The following is a 22229-nucleotide window of genomic DNA, read 5'->3' as shown; positions in this document are numbered from 1 at the left end:
GCTGTTCTCGCCGCTGAGAGGCATGTTTTCGTTGGCCGTACTGACCGCAGAGGTTATGTATGCGCTGCCGGTAAAGATAAGCCTGACGAGTTTCAGAACATAAAGCCTGCCATCAGCGGCCCGGGCGCGGCCCCAGTGTTTGTGGAGAATATCGGCTGTATTCGATCATACGGGCCGCTCTCCGCAACTCGTCGGCACCGCTTTGTCTCTGCGCTGAAAATGATTTGTTTCCAAGATTTTTGAACGTTTCTTTTGACGCCTGAAAACGGTTTGAAGTCTCAACCTAGGATTTAGGAATGTGAGGTAGCTTGGTCTGGTTCCATAGTCTGGTGATAGTGGAAATTTCATTGAACCCATCGTCCATCGAAAGCGTTTGTGCAGTTTATTTTTATTATCCATGCCCACACTACATCGTAGAGGGAAGAGTGCAATTGTAAATATGAAGGGTGATTTATAAACATTTTACGAATCAACATTTTCAACGCAATATAAATCGTCTGGCAGCCCACATTACCAGTGCCGGCGTAGGAAGCCTCCACTGACATCAGAAAGCTTGCATCGCATTTGTATTTCGTTCGTATCACACTCGTTTTCCGCGCACACGGCGTTCGTACCACGCTCATGGCGCACGTGCATCGTTCGGTCCGCCCGCGTGGGTCACGCCAGCGGCACCCGCTTGCTGTCCATCTCCTTTGACATGGGCTCCGGTACCCGTACACGGTCCAGTCCGGTGAAGACATACCTCGACTGACGACCCTTGAAACTGGCGCCTGGGGCTGTGCGCTGGAACGGCGCACGGCCGCACTCGGAGGGCGGAAAGTACGTGGCTGGGGACGGCACGCTCTCCTTTTCCTTGTATTTGAGATTGCGCTGCCGGTCGTGAAGGGTGTAGGCGGGCGCCCGGGGTAGGGGTCGCTCGGGGAGGTATTTGTTCGGACCGGGCGCCTGCATGAGCTTGGGGTCCGCATGCCTCACACGCAGTGAGTAGCCCTTGTTGGTGCCCGGCGCCTCGTGGGGCGAATACACGTTGGGCGCGGGGAAGTCCTCGTGCTTATCCGCTCGGCGACAGGTAAGTTTGAAGGCGGGCCTCTCGACCACCGCCGAGCGCGTGTTGTAGGAGGCGGGCCCGCGCCCCAGAGGTCGCCGATCCTGGCTCGGGTACGTGGGCTTCACTGGCAGACGAATACTGAACGCCGGCGCGCTGCGCTTGGCCGGCATCACGGGCGAGTAGGCGCCGGGCCCGGGCGTCGGCTGCTCCAGCTCCGACTCGAACGGACGAAACGTCAGCGTAGGCGCACTCCGCATGGCCCGCGGCAGCTTGTAGGCATTCGGGGCCGGTCTTGGCGAGCGCCGGCGAGGCCGTGGCTTCTCTCCAAACTGGGACGCGTGCACGGCGGGGAGCACGTCCTGCACAAAGTACCAGTCGGGAGGAGGGTTGTTCATACATGACACCATCTGACGAGGCCGCGGCCGCATCGTGTACTCGGGTCCCGACAGGGGCCGCTCCATGTTGAGCCTCCCCGGGCCGGGACCTGGCGTATTATCACGTCTCGGCGGCTGCGAGTTGAACTTGAACCGGGCCGCGGCGGGCAGATGCGCCGTGACCGCCGAGTACACAGGCGCCGGCGTCTCTGTGTAGGAGGTGGGGTCCAGGGGTGACGGGTGACCCGTGGTGGCTGCCAGGTGCCGGCCCTTGATAGTCACCTGGCCCGGTTTTGTGTCCACATCACCTACGCGCACCTTATACACGGGCCCGGGTGAGCAGCGATAGTCGGGTGGTATCACCCGCGACTTGATCGTCGTCATGATCGGCTTCTTGCAGGCTGCCATCTTGGTCATGTACGACGCGGGACTGGGTCGTACCTCCCTGGCCGTCGGATCTCCCGCCTTCAGACGAATTGAGAACTCGGGCGGCGCCGGCTTGTGCAGCTTCATGTCGGGGATTTGGTAGTCGGCCGGGCCGGGAAAGGGCCGGGCCAGCGCGGTCAACGGCTGACCTCCCGGCGGTGGGACGTACTCCCCCAGGGCGGTCCGCTTGGGGGCCGCCGCTCGGTCATTCGGTGGCTCCATGTCCAGACGAGCCATTGTGCTGTGCTTGATAACTCTTTGAGAAACGATAGCTACATTAAATGACAGAGGAATTTGAAGTCAAAACAGTAAAGGTACATTTAAGTCATGCCGGAAATCATGAATGATTGTGACGAAAAATACCGGAAATTATAAGCACAAAAACAAATAAGCACCAAATCTAGACCGAGAAATGAAACGTGTTTTTGCTAACTGAAATACGAATTCTGGAATGACCGGCAGGTCGTTGACCTTTGACACGAAAAGTAGCTCGTAAAGAATCCAATATATAGGCACATAATGGTCATAGTTACTGTCCAAGTTTTTATACCCGCATATTTCCAAATAATGCTGTTGAATTTTTGCATTGGGCTGAGTCTCGTGATGGAGATAATATAGGACCTCCGTACATTTTGGGCACATTCTTTTTTCGGAGATGACTGTCCACGAGGTGTGACCAGCTTCTGTCACTTTAAGCGCACTGCTTGCATTTGTAACAATTAAATACCGATTTACCAACAGCCACAAATGCCTTACTATGTGACTGCCTACCTTGAAAAATCATCCGCTACTTAATTTTATAGTAGCGTAATTTTACAGTATATACTTGACCAATGACCATTTCCCATTCCAATCATTTTTTTTTTTTGCTCCATGTACTGCTGTGCTGTGCATTATTCAAGGCATAACATTATTGTGACGGTGTATGTAGAGGTCTGTGGACGGTGCTAATAAGAATGTCCAGATCGATGCGTAAAACAAAGCCCATCCCTCTTCTGTTGGTATTTCGATGCCTTGCTGAGATGAACTTTTACGTATGGGTATTCTATTGACACACACCACCACCACACACCGATTGACATTATAGTAACTGAGATGTCGTATGTTTCATTTCAGTGACGCACGACCATGCAGGGAAATACGGCTGCTCAGCGAAAAACGACGGCGGCGAGTCGACCTCGATCGCCGATTTTCTCGTCACCGATGTCATGCCTGACGTCATCGAGAGACGCGTCATATCACATGACGTTACTGACGGAGAGGTGCGTACGGAACCGTCTGCCGATGTTACATAACGAAGCTTATGGTGGTGGTGGTAATCACCTGTCCGTGCTTCTATCCTCAGGATACTGAAATCCTTCTCCTCCACGCCACAACCCCCTTCCGGGCTGGGCAGGCAACTTTATCTCATGCGGGCTGCTCCCTTGGAGCGGCACCGCTGCTCCCGAGGGAGCGCACCCCGTAGCCGGGTGCAGTGAGTGCCTTGGGGCTGGATGGCCTGTCCTCTGGACGGGCTCAGCCCCGGCGCCACTCACTAGGGTGCCTGCCCAGACCAATGTCTCCCCCTAATTCCTATCATCCTTCCGGCCCTGCAATGGTCTTGTCGGACCGAAAGGGCCTAACCCAACAAAACAAAATGGTGGTAATATAGAGCGATGTATGACATATATTATAGAACCGATAAATGACATATTTGAGATTTGATCGGTCTATAGGGGTAGCCGTCGTATCTTATCACGATACAACTTAAAGATTAAGTCGATTCAATTCTTTATCTATATTCGATCAAAGCAGCATAATCACTTCTCCAGTATGTTCAAAACGTGATGTGTCAATGACCTGTCTATGTGACCATCGCGATGATGCGCTACGATTTCTTCAGCCGACGGTGACGGAAACGAAGGAGGTGGTTCCCGCCTCCAGCGAGTCTGCCATCGACACCGAGGAGGCCAACCTGTCCCCTTCCTCATCCTCGACCAAACGGCACTCCCACAAACACAAGAAAAAGAAGAAAGACAAAGATAAGGAAAACGATAAGGATGGAAAGAAAAAGAAGTCCAAGAAACACAAGAGCATGTCTCAGGAAAGCATGGACAGCGTTGCCGATTCTGAAGACGCTGCTGCACCGGAGGGTGCTGAAGAACCAGCTGGTGGCGATGAATCTCATCACAAGAAGAGGCGCTCTTCGTCCTCCTCGAAAAAGAAGTCTAAAAAGTTGGCCAAAGAGGAGAGCAGCGAGGCCATACCTAGCGATCATGGACCAGAAGGTAAGGAACCAGATGTACAAACTGCTGAAGTTGAAAGACCAAATGTACAGCCCGACTCTGGCAATGTGCCTGTGCCAGACCAAAAGCAGAAAGAACCCGAGCCCCAGCCGAAGTCGGAAGACGGCGCCGATGAGCCAATGCGTGAAGAGCCCGATGCAGAATATATCGTAGAAGAGCCAGTTGATAAAACTGATACCGAAATAGGACCTACGAGTGAAGATGAGATTCAGGGGCTGCGGGAGCGGGTCGTGCCCGTTGACGTTGAAAAGCCAGAAAATGTTGACGTCAAAGTGGACGAAACAATAAAGGAAGAGGTCGAGCCAGATGAAGCAATGGAAGAAGATATCCCTGACAAGAGTCCAGAAGCCGAGTCTCCGGAAAACGTAGAAGAAGAGGTTCCCACAGCTGAGGTCAAATTGGTTTCAAAGGAACCCAAGAAGCCAAGCCCTCAGGACAAACCTGCACTTGCAGAACAAGTTGATGAGGATGAGCCGATGGATGCAGATGCTTCTGAAGAGCCAGCTGTATTTACCGCGCGACTTGGAGGAGAGGTTGCACCGGAATCCGATGCCGATGGGGAAATGACTGAAGAGGAGGACGTTCAGGTAACCCAAGTAGTGAAACTATCTACACGACCTAACGAAGCGGCACAAGTTGAAGAATCTCGGGAACAAGACGAAGAAGAGACAGGTGGAGACCAGTCAGACCATATAGACACTGAAGCAGTAGCAGAGTTCATTATCAAAGCACCGCCATCGAGTGGGGAGCAGGATGAACAGCATGAGGAGCAAGAGATGACAGAGGAACCGGGTCAGCATTCAACGGTTATTCCAGAAGCTGAGGCATCAAATGACGCCTCGAAAGAAAAGTATCCAACGTCTGATGAAGAGGATTTAGCAGAAAAACCACGGTCCGATGCGGCTATGCCAGAAACTGAACTATCCGAGGAAGCTCCTGCTGAAGCAGTAGATACGAAGTTAAACGTGGAGCCAGTCACCGAAGCAAAGATGGATGACGCTCTCCCTACACAAAAAGATGCCAAACCAATTGCAAAGCCGGACGCGGAGGAAAACGTTAGCGATGAATCAAGTCAAATAAAATCCAAACATGCTGAAGAAGTAATTGGAATGTCTGAATCCGAGGAAGAATATCTCCAAGATTCCGGAAGACAATCTTCAGTGGATGCGGAAGATATCCCCACCATAGATGAAAATAAATCAGAGCCTAAACTAGCTAACGGAGATGCCAATGAAGAGCTTGAAGAAGAGCATCAGCTTCTCCCAGAGGCCAAGGAAGCCGAAGAAGAGAAAGCGAGGATCCATTCGCCTCTTCTACGATCTGACGGAGAAGAGGTTCGCTCTGAAGATTTCGAAGATTCAGAAATGCCGCCTCTAATCAAGAAAGAACCATCTCTGGAAAATGCTCCAACTGAATCTACGACTCAGGACGATGCAAACAAAGAAGCTGTCACTAATGAGAAAATTGACACTGAAGCTTCTACTTCCAATGAAAAGCACGTTCGATTTGGTGGAGAAATGAGAAGAGAAATTAGTGACGATGATGAGCATATGGAGGATGTTCACCCCGAAGAAGAGCCGCTCTCGAAACAAGAGCTGGAACTGCTGCATTCCACTAATGAGGCTCCGACTGAAGAAGACGTTCCGGAGGATGAATCTCCAGTTATGCCTGAACTCCCCGATCAAGAAGCTGCTAATGCACCTGAAGTGGTGCTGGAGCCTGCTAAGCCTTACACAGACATCCATGGAGATCTCTCGCTTCGAGCCAATGTTGCCGTTCAGACTCCCGACAGCTTAATGTCGTCAGGTCCCCACCTCGGTGGACCTCCGCCAACCAGTGAGAGGCCTCATGATCCCGTATTCGCGGCTGTTAATCGCTCCTCAGAAAATGGAATCTACCAGACCACAGACTCAGAGGCACCTTGGCAGCCCGACGCAACTCCGGCAGAGCTAACTATCCACGCTCCCACTGAGCCTATGTTGTATAAATTCGCCAAAGCTCCAACAACACCACCTCAGACGGCACCGAAACCCCGTCCTCCTGGCGCTGCGCCCGGGGTCCGTCCTCCCCCAGGTTTCACCATTCCACCCCCACCGCCACTGCCCCCAAGCACCGAGCCTGCAGAAGCCCCACACCAGATGACCGGAGCTCCACCCCCGGGCGTGTTCCGCGTGCCGGTCGTGGCGCCATACGCGGAGCGGATGGGGGTTCAAACCTCCCAGAGCACCATGACCACATTTGGAGGCGAGGCGCAGATTTCCGCCGCGGTCGGCACCGCTCCTGCTCAATCGCCCTTGTCTCCGCAGGCGCCAGCATTTGTGCGGGGCCGCAGTCCCATCTCGCCAGTACGGCCTCCGGTGGCAAAGTCGCCTCTCTCACCCGTGAGTGGCTATCAGGGTGTCCCTTCGCAGAGTCTGACTTCCTCTGCACCCCTGCCAAGTTCTGTATCCAGCCCAGCCGTCAACTCGGCGCCATGGTACAAGGACGACAAAACGCAGGGCATTCGAGTTACATCTGTCACACATAAGCCGGCTCACCTCACGGTCTCGGCGCTCACAAGAAAAATTAACATGCCACCCTTGGCTTCCCACGACGCACCTCAGTACACCACTGAGACGATCATGGTCGAAAATATATCTCAACCAAACCAGGGTCCATCCATGACAAGCGAAACAGATGAACAATTTTCATCCGTGCAGCAAAGCTATCAAAGGCAAGATTCGTCAACTCCGTCTACGCCCTCTGGTTTTGCGCCAGTGAAGGCGCCTGTTTCCCCTCAGCCGCAATATCAAATTCCATCTTCCATGCAGAACACCTCAGATACATACAAGACGGAAAAGGCGCTCAGCATCGCGCCAGTGAAAGCGCCGGTTTCTCCGGTCCCCACGTCCACCCCTGACGAAGAGCAACCACCTCGCGGAGTTTCCTCGATAATCAAGTCGATAGAGTCCAACGCTATTTCAACCTGGAAACCAGATCGTCCGCCCGGTTTTGCTCCTGTCCGTGCGCCAATGTCACCAGCTCCCGTATCTCCAGTTCCATCGTCTCAGCTTCAGCGTTCTTACTCAGGTGGTCAAGTAAGCAGTATGGCTTCGTCTCAGACCACGTCCAACGCCAGCTGGATGACCGACCGAAGAGAGTGGTCGTCTTGTGCTGAGCAGAAGTACGAGGAGACCCAGCCGGTGGCAGCTCCCCCTGGTGTGGTGTACACATATGTTGCTCGAGCCGGTCCTGCGCGACACCAACAGTGGACTCCGGTGGAAGAAACGCGCCAGCAGACGTGGCAGCAGGAGCAGCGCAGCGCCCAGTGGACCTCCTCGCAGGCCACCCGCTCTGATCAGTACGGTTCACCTCGCGCCGCGCTGCCTCGTCGCTCCGCCAGTTCTGTGGGAGAAATGCGGCGGAGAATTGACACGGACACGCGGGAGCAGCAACAGACACAGGATACGTTCAGGCGTCTGGCGCGCGAGCGACAGAGCTCTGCGCCGCCTCCGCCACTGCCACCTTACCCAGAGCCAGCAAGGTTAAAGCAAGTGGTCCGTGCTCCTACGCCGTCCAAATTCATCCCCGGACGCTTCTCGGGATCGCATTACCACAGCGACCTCGACGAACGCATCCCGACGCGTTGGTGGCCGGACGGTTACGAGTACATCGACCGTCGCAGGATTCTGGTGAGCTTGCCGGAGGCTCGAGGCCGGCAGAGGCGCGGCCGCTCGGTGACACCCCCGTCCGTGTACGACCGCCCGGCGCCAGTCCGGGAGACGCCTCCGGAGCGTCCTCCCGTGGTCGGACTGCCGATCACCCGCGGAAGGACGACAGTCAGAGGCTCGACGGTTGTCCAGAGATCAGTCTCTGCGCCGCCACGGAGGATGTCAGCGCCTGAGGTGCCTCGGGCGCCGCGTGAGAGGGCTCCGGGGAGGAGTGAAGTGGACAGCAACTGGCAGAGGGAGCGGGATGGATCGTGGCAGAGGCGGGAGGTCAGACAGGAGGTGACGAGGGCACAGCAGGGAGGATGGACCCGCCAGTCCGTGTCGCCTGTACCACCGCCAAGGCGGATGGCGTCACCGAGGCCGGTGCCCCCACCGAAGCCTGTTGCACCACCACCGCCGCCGGTCTCTAACGAGATCACGAGAACAGCCAACGAAATTTCAGAAAGCATGCAGAAAATGACAAACGAGAGCACGTTCCTGAAGAAGACGCCACCGATCGTTCACCCTCCACCAGTTGCTCAGCCTGTGATAAAGCCGGTAGCTCCTCCGAAACCGGCACCACAGCGCATCTCTAAAACCGATCAGACAGACTACAGGAGCTCCCAGACGGTTACTAAGACCAATGAGCAAAGTTTATACCAGCAGCAACAGCAGCAGCAGCAGCAGCAGCAGCAGCAGCAGCAGCAGTTATATGAGCAGCAGCGGCGGCAACAACAACAGTATCAGCAACAACTGAAACAAGAACAGGAACGACAACAGCAGCAATATCAGCAACAATTAAAACGAGAACAAGAGCAAAAACAACAACAGCAGTATGAACAACAACTTAAACGACAACAGGAACAATATCAGCTATTGAAACGGCAAGAAGAGGAGAGACAGCGACAGCAACAATATCAACAACAACTGAAGCAGCAAGAACAGCAGCAGAAGGCCATAGCTCGCGTTCCAACGCCCATCTTGAAGCCAACCCAGCCCGTCTCCATCCCTCACACCAACCTGACGCAGCTTGGCGTCAACCAGCAGAACTTCTGTGACAAGCAGCGCACACACGAGTCCCTGGACGGTCCGGGCGTGCGGGGCTTCCACGACACGGCGGCGAAGGAGTCGCGCCAGTTCAACCGACAACAGTCGGGCGGTACCACCACGGTCGAAATGCGCGTCGAGAAGATGTTCGAAGAGCGCATGGAGAAAACAGAGTTCACGGACGCCAGCGGAAGGACAGTGACTATGTCGTCGTCGGTACCGAGCAGGCCGACGCACCTGGCGCTGGCACCAGCCTCACCACAGCCGATTGTGACCTCTCCGGTGCCAGACCGAGGATCTCCAGCGCCCAGTTTCCAGCGCGGGTGGCAGCAGCGCTCCAGTATATCCAGCTCATCACGAGGCCGAGGCAGTCCGTGTGGCTACACCTCAGACGCCGGGGGGTACACATCGGAGCCTGAACTGGTGTCGCTCCCCTCACACAAGAACGTGGCGCCACCGGCGGCCCCTCCGCGCGCCTCTCAGAGTCAGACCATGACGAAGGGGTACACCGGCTCTCTGGACAGGAGAACAGTTGGTCAGACTCCGCCATCGTCACTGAACGTGCATCGAAAGGCATCAGACGCCAGCGACTACGAGTCCCGACTGGCGACCAAGTGGACGCCGTCCGACGTGGCACACCGCACGTCCAGCCCGTTCCGTCCAGTTCAGGCACCGGCGCCAGCACCGGGCAGCAGCAGTCGCGGCCAGCAGTGGTCCGAGTCCATGTCCAAGGCGCGCGAATCCTCTTCCCAGGAGGGCAACACCACCACCCACGTCAAGGAGGAGTTCCACAGCCAGAAGATGATGCGGGAGGAGACGACGACCAGCGTGCTGCCGGCCGGAGCTGTCAGCATGGCGCCGCTGCACTCACCGCTGCCAGCGCGGGCTATCCAACCCCGTTCTCCGCTGCTTCTTCGCGCCGCGCCGCCCTCCGGCAGTGCGTCCGGGCACGACCAGGAGGACCAGTCCTCGGTGTCTGATGATGAGATCGCCTCCTCCCTGCCGGGCGAAGGTCCTACCGTTTCCCTGCCCGTCACATCCTCCCCCGTATCCTGTACGGCTGAATCGGTGTCGGAGGCGCCAGAGGTGGTGCGAGGAGGTCCACTCCCGCGGCTAGCTAGGTAGTCTCGTGACGTGTGCGCGTGTTGTGGTGTTCTTATGTTATCTAACACGTTTTGTTTGGAGTGGCTATGAGAAACGACTGACATTTCTATGATGTAAAACAACGGCATCTCACATTATAAATGTGTGCCTTATGCCCTGGCAAACACAAGGAGGCAGGAGTGATTTCACAGCTCAACTAACCTTTCATATGTGAAGAATCATTGACCTTTTCCTCGAAAGTGTAAAAACAATGCCAAAAGTTATATTGAATGCGTTGAGCTTTCGGCTACAGGCCTTCGTCAAACCAACAAAATGACACAATTGTGTCATTTTGTTGGTTTGACGAAGGCCTGTAGCCGAAAGCTCAACGCATTCAATATAACTTTTGGCATTGTTTTTACACTTTCGAGGAAAAGGTCAATGATTCTTCACGTATCTATTCTCGCTATGTTCCTCGCTCAAGCACTTCACACCATTAACCTTTCATATGTTATGTGCATGAATGGTTGCCAACTTTATCGTATTATGGTTTGTGTTTTTGTAATGAATTTCTGTTGACATAATTTTGTTGGGTGAACATTTTATATAACTGAAAGGCAGACGGCTCTGACGATTGCCCCTCACCAGTCACTATTAACCCGGCACCGCCTGGGCTATTTCCGTACCCACGACAGCCGGGGGGGGGGGGGGTCGGATCCGACCCCCCCCCCCTGTTATCTCGAGAACCAATGGTCGCATCGAGCCCCACGAGGCGGCGTTCGAAAGGTCTCTACGAGACCTTCCCAAAGCACCCTTAAGATTTAAAGATTGAGGTCACCTTTCGGGTCAAGGTCAGGTCAAAGGTCAAATTCTCGGGTTTTGCATGATTAGGCTTACGGACAGCGGAATCGACAGCTGCTGCTCGAAACTCACCAAAAATGACCTCAAAGACCTAGTGAAGGTACCATGTGCGTATAGGGGTCATACTAAGTACGGGTCAAGGTCAGGTCAGGTCACGAAAGGTCACGGTTTTCACTTTCTGCTACATGGGCGAGCGACACATGTTTTATGGCTTATTTTTCACGCCGAATCCGATGGTAATGGTTATATGTGACCCCAAGTCACTGTGCTGGTGATAAGTGTGCATTGAAAGCATAAAAATCGTTTATACCATACATAACTAAACGAGGGCTAAGAAAAAAGGTCAATTTTTCAACTTTTTATTTTTGACATAAAAATGCACTTTTCTAGACGAGCTTTGTCCCAGGAATCTAGTGGTGCCATTTGTTTTCACATGCGATGTTCAGAAGTGCCTCTAATTCACGAAAATGCTGATGACGTCACCATGCCCTATGCATGTTGGAACTATTTTTTACAATTGGGGGTCAAAAATCAAGATAGAAAGTTGAAATTTGGGACATCTAATGTTCTAATAGAGCTCTATGGCATATATTCCGGTTTTTTGGAAATTCTCAAAATTTTTGATTTTATTAGCTGTTTTCCAAAAAATATAGTTTTTTGAATTTTTTGGGATGAAAAACGCATTTTATGGAAAATCCGAGATAGCCATTTTAAAGAACTCGTTGAGCTGCGTCTATTCTTGTCCTTAATTTGCAATTTGCTTAAAATCCTGATTTTTGGCGATTTTTTAAACATTTACCACTTTTTGACTGAAAACGCCATGTAGTTACGTCACTAAAATCGATATATCTTAAAAAAAATTGGAAATTTTTTCTTCAAAATTGCACAGGAGACGTCAAATTGATGGGGGAGAAGGTATGCCAAGTTTCAAGTCGATAGCGTAAGCGGTTCATAAGTTATTCAAGGAAAACGGAGGGGGGTCGGATCCGACCCTCGCCCGGCCCAGGCGGTCGCGGGTTAAAGGGACCCTCCCACCTTAACATTAGTTTTGAGTTGAGATAGCCAAGTTTGCGGCCAGGCTCAGAAACCACATCCTGGTCGCAACCCCCGCAGCTTTATGGTGTTCAAGAAATTTCTTCCCTTAACTTGCAGGGTGGGACCAGCGTGGTCCCTATCTCTTAACCATTACGGGAATCTGATGACGTCATCAGGCTTTCGAACGTCCGTTAAATGTTTGACTAAAACGTTTTGTAGCACGCGGTGGTATATGCTGCTTTGCGCGCAACAATTGCCGCACTTTCAAATAAAGTCGCTAGGAACAGCGGAGATCCCAAAAAGTAAACAAAAGTAAAAGTCTAATATCTTGAAAACCGGTGAATATTTTTCGATGAAATTTGGTAGATATTCGTTTTTGCTCTTTCTGAACCGAGCGACATCACTTTCATGCCAATTCATTAACTTTTTTGAAGGTGGGAGGGTCCCTTTAATATCCCGTATGAACCCTACGCTACATGTATAATTATAGCGATGAAAATGATTCCGAAATGGGCTGCAGAAGCATAATTACTGAGCCGACCGTCAATGACTAACAAGGGTGTATGTGTTGCATATTTTAGGCACATAATTTGAAGCGAATTGTTTAAAACCAAGTTTTTAAGGCTATTGCAAATGCACACTTCTCATTGAAACACATATGGCAGCGTTACAAAGGGCGATAACATTTTTTGTTATCAACAGTCCACGAATAACTCTGATTTGCGACTCCAGCTGATTCACATATTGTTCCTTTAATGTTATGCCAACGGAGAGCGCTAAGCTTGTTCAATCGCCCCAATCCGATCAGTTACTGCTGAGTGCCGTACTCCCTGCTGACTGCTCAATTCTGCCCTGCAGGTGGTTGAAAAGTCAGGCCGCTGGACTGACCAGGAGATCGTAGAAAAGTCCGTATCGTCGCACAAGTGGGAGCGTTCCACGCCGGGCGTCCGCCGGCCCGCCGCGCCCCCTGCCGACTCCGACGACCGGCCGACAGAGCCGTCTGTGAGCCGTCGCGGCAGTCAGGGAGCCCGGCCGGCCGGCGACGGCCCCCGTCAGCCGCCGTACCGCGCCCGGTCACCGCCGCCCAGACCCGCCCGCCGCAGTGATAGCCGAGAGCGAGACGGCGACTCGCCCTCCGCCAGCGCGCTGGTGCGACCCACCCGCCGAGCAGACGACTCGGCGACGACCACGCGATACGAGAGCTTTGGCGAGTTGTCGACAAGAGAGGTGTCGACGCATCACGATACCTCGACGCGGAAGGACAGCTCTATGCGCCGAGAGGTGTCGATGCGCCAGGAGTCGAGCACGACGCGAGTGCACCAGGAGATCAGTCACCAGGTGGTGTCGCAGTCGCAGCAGGTTCGGAGGGAGTTCCGGCTGTCGGACCTGCCCGACCCGGGAGGACCCCGCCGCGGCCAGCGCGCCCTACCGGCCAGCGGGAGGCAGTACTCACCCTCGCCCGAGCCGGAGTCGATTCCCAAACGGAGGGAGACTCCGGAGCCGAGCGAGCGGCACTACAAGGCGCAGCTGGTGGTCAAACTGTCTGATGAGAGGACGTCCCCGCCGTCTGAGAGCCCGGCGAAGAAGTCTTCTCGAGCTTCCCAGGACAGGGAAAGGTTCACCCGATCTTCTGAGGATAGGGACAGACCCTCGCCGGGTTCAAATGACAGAGAGAAAACGCCTCTGAACTTTAACGACAGAGACTCGTTCCCGCGAACACAGAAGAACAGCAGGTTGTTTTCTCGCGCCTCTGAGGATCGGGAAACCTCCCACTACGTCTCTAAGGACAGCGGGCTGTCCTCGCACCGCGTCTCTGAGGACAGGAGTTCGTCTCTGCGCCGCTCTGAGGAGCGCAGTGTGGAGGAGAGGAGTGAGGTGACGCGGACACAGACTGTGAGGAGCAGCGGCCGGGGAGCAGCGCCGGGACGGCCGGATAGGACCGCGCACAGCCAGGTGGGACTGAAAGACAACACGGACCGGTGTAATAAATGGGAAGCGATGGTTAACGTAGCGAAATTGACGTATTTTTGTGCAAGCTGCAGATACATAAGGCACGTTTAACAACATTGACTTAATTCGAGCATTACCACAGATGCCATTGTTATGTTCCAATGTTTTCCTCTAAGCGTTTTATCTTTACGGTTGGTGTCTCAGAAAGTTTTATATTAATTCAGTGGACAAGCGTTATACCGTAACATCAATGTGCGTGCCTAACCGAGTAAATGACCAAACAGCAAGCTCTCTTTAACCATCAACATCCACGCACTGCGATGTTCCAGAGTCGGTCTCCGTCGCCTCCGGCGCTGCTGAAGGAGGATCACCCGCAGCGAGGTGGAAAGACAGCCGGGTCCCACTTTAGAACGGAGAGAATCACCACTGGTAAGAATTGCTCTCCACCTTTCTTTTTAAATTGCTTAGAATTCATGCAAAAGCTGTTCCATTAGTGTTTATCGTACAATCACACGTACTTTGTTTGTTCTCTCTGCAGCGAGCCGCTCGTACGGTCCGGTGGACTCTCCCCCAGCACGGGACCGACCTCAGGGAGAGAAGGAGAGGGCGTCCTCCGTGAACTCGGCCGGCCACCGCAGCCACTCGCCCTCTGACGACGAGCGTGGCCCGGTGGACAGCGGTGGAAGGTGGACGGCGGAGGCGGTGGAGAGCGCCCTGCAGCGGAGTCGTCTGAACGGCCGGGCCAAACAGGCCAACGGACGGCACTCGGCACCCGCGGAGAAGGCGCCGAAGGAGAATGGTGAGATCGGAGAGCAGAACAGAAACACGGTGTAGATAACAATCGACTAGGGAAGGGATATAACAGGGAAAGTGCCTAATTATGTGAGAAAAGTTCAACTAGGACGAGGTTATCTTTTAGTCAACATTTATGCTAACGCCACATATCTCGTAATGTCTGCCGTCTTCCCAAGTGCTGTGTCACGATTGCATGCCCCGAGCCCTCCGTCTCCCATTCCGCACCCCTAGCCTCTCTGGCACCGATCATAGACCAGCTGTTGACTGTAGCAGTGCCCGGAGAGGCGCTGTGACCACGGCAGTGTTGAATGGCTCCGCGCCAGGCGGGGTCGATGTTGTCTTTGATACGGAGACCGGTAGCGTTGCGCCCTTGGATCGGTCCCCGGCTATTTTGGAGCTCATGATCGCAGCGGACGGGTAACTGCATCCACCTACAGCTGTTGACAGGCGTTTGCACTGGCTGCGTCAGCGGCTAGAGGCCGCAAGGGGTAGATTGATGATACCCTAATTAATGGAGTGTGTTTTGTTCGAAACGATTTTGTAATTCTGAAGGATTTTTAAAAAATCAAGCATTCATCGTCCACTTGTGATGAGTGTTCACTTGCTCAACATATTTTAGGAATGACTGCCAATTTAAGGGCTGTTTAATGACCGCGATTCTCTGGGCAATGTTTGCACTGGTTGATGGCTGTTGTGATCGTTTGCGTCGTTGGCTTCTCGTTTTTACTTTCCGTTTGACCTTTGCAATAACTGATATGGCCATCAACACCATGGCACGTTGTTTGTAACATTCGGGTCTCTGTCTATTCTCGCCCTCAATGTTGGTGGTGATGCAGCCAAAGAACGTGAGTTGGCACTCAAGATATCTTGTGATGAAATCCAGAGTTTCATTCGGGTCGCACTTCGTTTCCATGTGTGCAAAGGCTCGACCAAACTAAAACACAACTTAGCATTTATTGCCTCTACTAAACATAAACGAGTTCTACATTGTTACTTTCCAGCGAATCGCGCACAATTATTTCTCCTCCCTATCCCACGCACTCCCAACCACGCGCTGACACCCTCTCTCTCCACAGCGGACTCAGCGCTGCTGCGCGCGCCCGTGCTGCTGCGGCCCCTCGCCGACCACACGGTCCGTCCGGGAGCCGTCACCCAGCTGCGGCTGATTGTGGACGCCCTGCCGCCACCCTCGGTCACCTGGTACAAGGACGGCCGGCAGCTGGAGCCGCGGCCCGACGCGCCCTACGCCATCTCAGAGGACGGAGGGGTGTGCACACTCTCACTGCCGCGAGCTCATCCCGGTGAGTTTGGTTCAGGGGGAAACGCTCTCCTTATCGGAACAATGCTTGCCAGAAGCTAAGGGACAACTGTCATGAAGAGCACCAGTACCTCATGACTTGATTAATTAGCTGCGGTGAACTTGGCACAGCTGCCTTTCCCGTGTTAGGAGCCAACTCGATATGCTAATTTCGAATCCCCATCGTCATCATTTGCCTCTGGCAGCCGTAACTGACGCCCCATGATCCGATTCCGAGAAATAATGTGACACATGGTCATAAAACGCCACGGAGCCGTCATCATGCGAGGCTAGCCACTCCATTAGCCAGAAAGACGGCACAAATGACGGACACTCTAAATTCTTCGGTAAATGAGATGTGTGCATACGTGTTGTATGTTGTGGCTACCCAAGAAAGCACTACCCATATAGTAAGAGAATCTTCTACGACAAATATGATACGATTACGTCTGTAGTTACTGATACCGATCCCCTACGCCGATGGAAATCCCAAATCGCTATTAGTAACCGGTGACGCTCCAGTTTAGCTGCCAAATCTATTCGATGTTTACCTTCCCCAGCCAATGACACTTTGTATCGCAGCCAATGACGATGAATCCCCCCCCCTTGCCCACCCCTGTTCCAGACGACTCTGGGGTCTACTGCTGTGTCGCCACCAACCACCTCGGCTCCGTCTGCAGCGAGGCGCTGCTGGCCGTCGCAGGTGAGCTCTAGACTCCTCCCTCTCTCCCTCCGTCGTCCCACTGCCTCCTCCCGGTCGGCGGGAGGCCCTCTCCAATGCTGGTCAGACTCGTTGCGCAGTGGATGACGTTTTTATAGCTGCGCTGCGCGGTGACGAACGTTTTACGGCGGCCGATATGGTGATTACGTTGTGATGGCGGTCGGTCAAATAACTAGCTTGTGATGATTGGTTGAATCATTGGTAAACAATAGCGGCTTGTCGAACGATACTGTGACAAAGGGGCTGTCCGAAATCTCCGCGGCGGTGACGGCGGCCGGCGGATCGCGTCCCGGCGTGGGAAAAACTTTCACGAACGATGGAATCTCTGCGCACTGTGCGCTGGCAACAAAGACGATACGGAACGCTCGCTTGCGGCTTAGACTTTTTAGACAGCTTCTAGTCAGGACTAGACATAGTCGTAGACGTTGCATCTAGCGCTCGGTGCTTGCGGCTGCTGTGGTGACCTCGTGTGAAGGTGTGTTCGGTCGATAACATGTTACGTGTAGAGTGTGCGTGGAGCGTGGTATTTGGACAGCGACCTGGTCGCATTCGGTGATGTAAATAGCACGGCGGCGCCGCGCCGCCTCGTGATACGCGCCGAGCCTCGTGACTGCTTGTGATTGACTCCGCATCTCTGGCCTTTGGTGACCTGTCGTGGCCCAGGTCGGCCCTCGGGTCGACCTGACGTCCGTCTATGCCGGTACTAATCAAATAAATAACTCACGTGGCAGGCCGTCAGCGCCGCCCGGCGGCAGCTCGGCGAACTACTGGACTGAATAAACGTTCACAAACACTCGCTGCTTGCGTTCTTGGTAGAGGACAGGGATGCATGGCTCCTCAAAGCGCATTCTGTTCTCGGAATGAACCTTTTTCTTTTTTTCTATAGACAACGCATTCTTGTAGCGAGGTTAGTCGTACAGTGTGGGACACTTTAGACTGTAGAATAAACCTGACAAGTTGCATCTCCGCATATTTGCAGAGGAGTCCTGCAACTTTCTGGCCTCGCAGAGGAAGGCTCAATGACATGAAAAGAAGTGACACAATGGGAAATCCTCTGAGTTTTACAATCCCACTTAAGGTCGTATTTTCTCTTCTTGTTCAATTTCACCATCACCGTTAAAGAGCTCCTTAAAATGTTGTCTCACTTGGATAGACACGTAAACAAATATATGTAAAAAAACTAATAACAATAGGATGGGATAGGGCTATTGACCCTGGGCCAGATTTTCAGCTAACACGTTCATTGGGAGAAGGTAAGTGAGCGACGCTTAGAGTGCTTTAGCTTCCAGGCCTTGGCATGAACTAACACACTCTGCCACGCATGGTATGCAGGTCTGTCTCAGCCATTCCACTAATATCTTCCGGTGCTTTTGTAGCCCTCTAACGCCTCACTTACCGCGCGGTCCGCCGCTCCCGCCACGACCCGTTTTCAGCGGGCTATCGTAAGACGTCATCCGTATTCTATATCAGCTTTCAGAAGCGCACGTCACCCGCTTTATCAACGAACATGGCGTCAAAGCTTGCAGCTTGTTTAGTTTCGGCAACATTGAAATGTTCCTTCGTAGGTCTGCACCGCTATGAGCCGTACATCATTTGGTGTGTGAATTTGATCATGTGAATGGCTGCCATTGTTGATGCGCTTTCAGTTCATCTGCCGCGCCTTTGCGCCCTTCCTTGCACTCGTCTGTCTTGTGTTGGATGCAGTATTTGCTGGCCGATTCCATCGTAGCCGCTTCTGCTTCAGTGTGCGCCGCGTAGATTTCGCAGCATGGTGGCTTGGTGTTCGCGTGTTCATCTCTTCGAGACGACAGTCTGCTCTACCGGCTACCCCAGCTGACAGCAAGTTTCGTCCGGCCGCTCGTCTCTGAAGACAGCCGGATGCCACAGCTGTGGACACTCGGCAGCATCTAAACAGTCCCAGCATCCCAGCAGCAGAGACATGGCTTTTTCAGCAGTCGAGCGATAGAAAATACGGCGCAACGAAGGATACCATTCAACAAACATATAGAAACCGATTATCATCACAAGTCTGAAGAACTTTCTCGCACAACTGATTTTAATTTTGGCTCAGGACATGCTGACCCATGAATATCGCCGTATCAAGTTCAGGAGTAGGTAATTTGAAAAGGCTCTGGCCTCTGGATTTCAATAGGTTGGTGCTTATTGTCTTAAATATAACTTTGAATTTTGTTGAAAAGATCATCATTCCCTACCGTCGAAATTTGTTGCAACCATCTCAAAGTTTTCAATTGCCCAATATCAATGTATGTAATATAAACATAGGTAGGAACAGGAAAGCTAAACATGCAAGTCGAGATTAGCATATAGGTTAGAGAGCATATGTTGCAATCTTCATATAATTGGTGTAATTGTATATTATGTTGGCACACCTCTTGCTAAAAATCAGGACAAAAGAAGAGGTAATCAGATCATATACCTAATATTAGTCGAATCGCTGTGACAGGTTTCATGCAACTGACATATTTATGACTCATTTCGTGATTATCATAAGCAATAAGCATAGCTCTCAGTGTAGGTACTGACAAACATGCAGTGATGTATAAAATGACATGGTTTAGATTTAAAACTTACGAATAGTCCATAAACTCCGCACCAATTTCGGGAGACAGTTACGTCGCATAAGAAAATAGCATGTCGTGCGGTGCAGCATCCTCCCAGGCGCACCGATGGCAGAGCCATCTATGAGGTGTTGTACGAAATACAGGTACTGCGGCGCAGCATGAATCAGGCGCACAGACGGCGCGGCGAGGCGAAACCGGTGCCATGTTTATTATAAACTCCTATGCGGCTTGACACATAGGCGGCGGAACGGGGAGGACACCGGGGCACCTTGCCCCCCCCCCCTTTGATTTTGGCATTTTAACATAAGCCCTATGGGCGTTGCATGGAAAGAATGGGACCAAACGTCGGCGTTGCCCCCCCCCCCCTAATTGAAGGTGTTCCGCCGCTACTGGCTTAACATATTGACTAACAAGCAATTATTTTAGTTTTTCAAGCGTATATTGATAATGCAGCCAATATACCTCCCATAGCTAAGTTGGTAGAGCATTGGACTCCCGGTAGTGAGTCCTGGGCACGGGTTCGAGTCGCTCCGGCGCCCAAAATTTTAGAGATGGTCTGCGATTGGTGGGAGCAGACGCAGCCAGTTCATGTCAGCTAAATGGGGCAGGCCGTGTCCGACTACGATGCGCATTTTAATCCTTGTCATCTAAATAGGACGGTAGGGGTCTGGGCCTGTGTAACAGCTCCGTGTAGGGTGGGTTCAAGCTCTGTCAATCCGTGCATTGAGACATTCGAGCTAAATTTAAATGCAAGAAAAAAAAACATTAGGCACGACTTGGAAGCATAGGTTGTCAATCGAACATATTTATATCAACCCCATGTCATTCTGTGAATGAAACGCAACAGCATACCACGATTTATGAAGATATTCACATATGCTTATCATAAAGCTATCGAATACAATGTGCATACACCTAGCTAGGGATGAAACGAATCGAGCAGCACATACAGAAAATCGACACCTTACATCCATCTTATCAAATAGTGGAAGCGTATTTATTTGGACCTGCACTTCGTTTTGGTCGTTTTTAGTGATTCTGATGCTGAATGCAGTAGCAATGCCCTCTGATTGGCTATTTCATAACGCACTGCAATGCATTGTAACCGCGACACATAGACCTGCATACCGTATCTACCATACACACATTGAGTAGTCATTTCTAAATGGCTATACAGTCACTTATGACGTCCTGCCACAGCCAACCTGGCCCCACCGCTGGATACAATGTCTACAATGGCTCGAAAGTCGACAGAAACTGCGATTGCGAACTACGGTGCGATATCCAGCTCCATCTCTGGCACGCGCGGTATCTCAAACTCATCCAGTTCCTCGCGCTGTTTGTCGAGGAAGTGGTTTATCTCGATGACTCGGTCTCGATTCCTCTTCTCCTCCTCTTGTAGCAGGTTCGCGATGGTGTTCTGCAGCCATGTCTTGACGCGAGACGTCATGCGGTCCTCCCTCCCGTCCAGCACCTGCAGGTGGAAGTCGTGCGATCCGGTGACCAGCGACATCACCACCTCCTTGTCGGTGAAGAGCTCGGTGGTCTCCGGAGGCATGTCCACGTCCTCGTCGTTCCTGATGACCTTCTCCAGGACATGGAGCGCCAGCTCGGTGACCTGCTCCGTGTAGCCGGCCTCGAGGTCACGCACCTGGGCGAACAGCGCCTGGGTCGCCTCCAGCATGCTGGACACCATATCGGTGAGGTTCCTGCCGAACTCCTGGATGACCTCCTCTAAGCCGTCGTTGAGTACCACCTCGCTGCCCATCAGCTGGCTCCAGAGACTCTGGCAGCGGTCCCGGTACGCCTGGATGGCAGTGTCGATCGCCGCCTCGGTTTCATCATTGACGCCGGCTACCTCGGCCATCTCGATGGCCGCCGCGATGTCTCCCAGCAGGGTCTCCTTGTCCGTCAGAAACTCGTCCATCCGACCCACAGCCTTCTCCTGATCGGAGTCGCGGCCCTCCTTCAGACACCTGATGAGCTGACTGAGCTCCTCCGCTCGCTGCTGCTCCTTCTCAATACCCACGTCGAATATCTGCTTGCAGATGGGTACCACCTGTGTCTTCAGCGTCTCGCGTAGTTCTTCAGCGCCCTGCATATGATACAAATGGTCACCATCTTTATCACCGTCAAACATTTCGTCAAACAGCTGCCCCTCACTCAAGCCTTCCACGAAAGCCTCCCTGTATCGCTCTTCCTGCTCTTGCTGCTGTTTCTGCTTCTCCTTTTCAAACTCATCTCGATGCTCTAGAAGATCCATCTCCTCGATCTCGTAGCTGTGCTTCTTCAATCCCTGCTGACGCCACTCGTCTTGCACTAGTCGATAGTCCAGATAGGTGAGGTGTGGCAAGAACGCTCCGATGTAGCTCTTGTACTCGGGATGCTCTGCCACGGGGTTCCCTGCCAGTCCCAGAGAGCCCAGTGCCCCCAATGTCCTCAGGTACAGCACATTCTCGAGCCTGTCGATGCAGTTGTTACCGATTGAGAGCACTTGAAGCTTTTGCTGTTTGTCCAAGTTCTCCAACACAGATATCTTGTTGCTGTACAGACTGAGATCTTCAAGGTGGATAAGCTGGTTCAAGTTTTCTATTTTCTCGATGCGGTTGAACGATAGATCCAGCCATTTCAGATTGGGCATGTAGAAGATGTTTTCTATCCTTTCAATGATGTTATTATCTAGCTGCAACTTCGTCAGAGACGTAAATTCCCACAGGTTATCAATGCGCAGAATCTTGCGATAGCTCAGTGAGAGCTCTTTTACGTCCTTAAAACGCACTGGTTCGTGCTCAACAATAGTTTCCGCCTCACCTTTTGGGCCCTGCTCCAGCACAGCAGCAGAGAGAAGACCATGACAAATCACCACAGGATCGTCTCCCAAATACAGGTTGTTCATCTTGATCGCAGCACGGTATGGCTACCTAAACTGTTCTGTCTCGATTTGGCTATTACCACGAGGATAGCACACTTAGCCGTTGGATCGATAACGTTATCGATCAAACAGCGCTAGCTCACAGCGTGCAGATATTCAACAAG

General features: G+C 52.6%; 2 protein-coding genes across 8 annotated transcripts in view; one reads left to right on the top strand and one right to left on the bottom strand.

Annotated features, from left to right (window-relative positions):
* Window positions 1-17407, top strand: part of LOC122373523 (muscle M-line assembly protein unc-89-like) — a 97281-nt gene extending 79874 nt beyond the window's left edge. For 3 of the 7 annotated variants that reach the window (XR_006255066.1, XR_006255067.1, XR_006255062.1), the window contains 7 exons: window positions 2965-3110; window positions 3731-9990; window positions 12707-13801; window positions 14128-14227; window positions 14337-14597; window positions 15670-15894; window positions 16516-17407. Coding sequence is in view for 3 of the 7 variants with exons in the window: in XM_043351674.1 (XP_043207609.1) it covers window positions 2965-3110; window positions 3731-9994 (6410 nt within the window). In the remaining 4 variants the exon portion in view is untranslated. Of the gene's footprint in view, window positions 1-2964; window positions 3111-3730; window positions 9996-12706; window positions 13802-14127; window positions 14228-14336; window positions 14598-15669; window positions 15895-16515 lie in introns of those variants that run through there. The other 4 variants (XR_006255063.1, XM_043351703.1, XM_043351691.1 and 1 more) reach the window with 4 other exon arrangements.
* Window positions 17408-20463: 3056 nt separating this feature from the next.
* On the bottom strand, window positions 20464-21834 carry LOC122373713 (dynein regulatory complex subunit 3-like). Its single transcript, XM_043352046.1, has one exon. It carries the CDS (start codon window positions 21832-21834, stop codon window positions 20464-20466), a length of 1371 nt encoding a protein of 456 aa, XP_043207981.1.
* Between the last annotated feature and the right edge of the window lie 395 nt (window positions 21835-22229).

The sequence above is a fragment of the Amphibalanus amphitrite genome, unplaced genomic scaffold (genome assembly GCF_019059575.1).
Source record: "Amphibalanus amphitrite isolate SeventyFive unplaced genomic scaffold, NRLGWU_Aamphi_draft 000038F_arrow, whole genome shotgun sequence".
NCBI lineage: Eukaryota > Metazoa > Arthropoda > Thecostraca > Balanomorpha > Balanidae > Amphibalanus > Amphibalanus amphitrite.
This window is presented reverse-complemented; position numbering and strand designations above follow the sequence as displayed.

Excerpts from the sequence above, each read along its gene's own strand:
- LOC122373713 (XM_043352046.1), bottom strand. The coding sequence starts at position 21,834 with ATGCCCAATCTGAAATGGCTGGATCTATCGTTCAACCGCATCGAGAAA.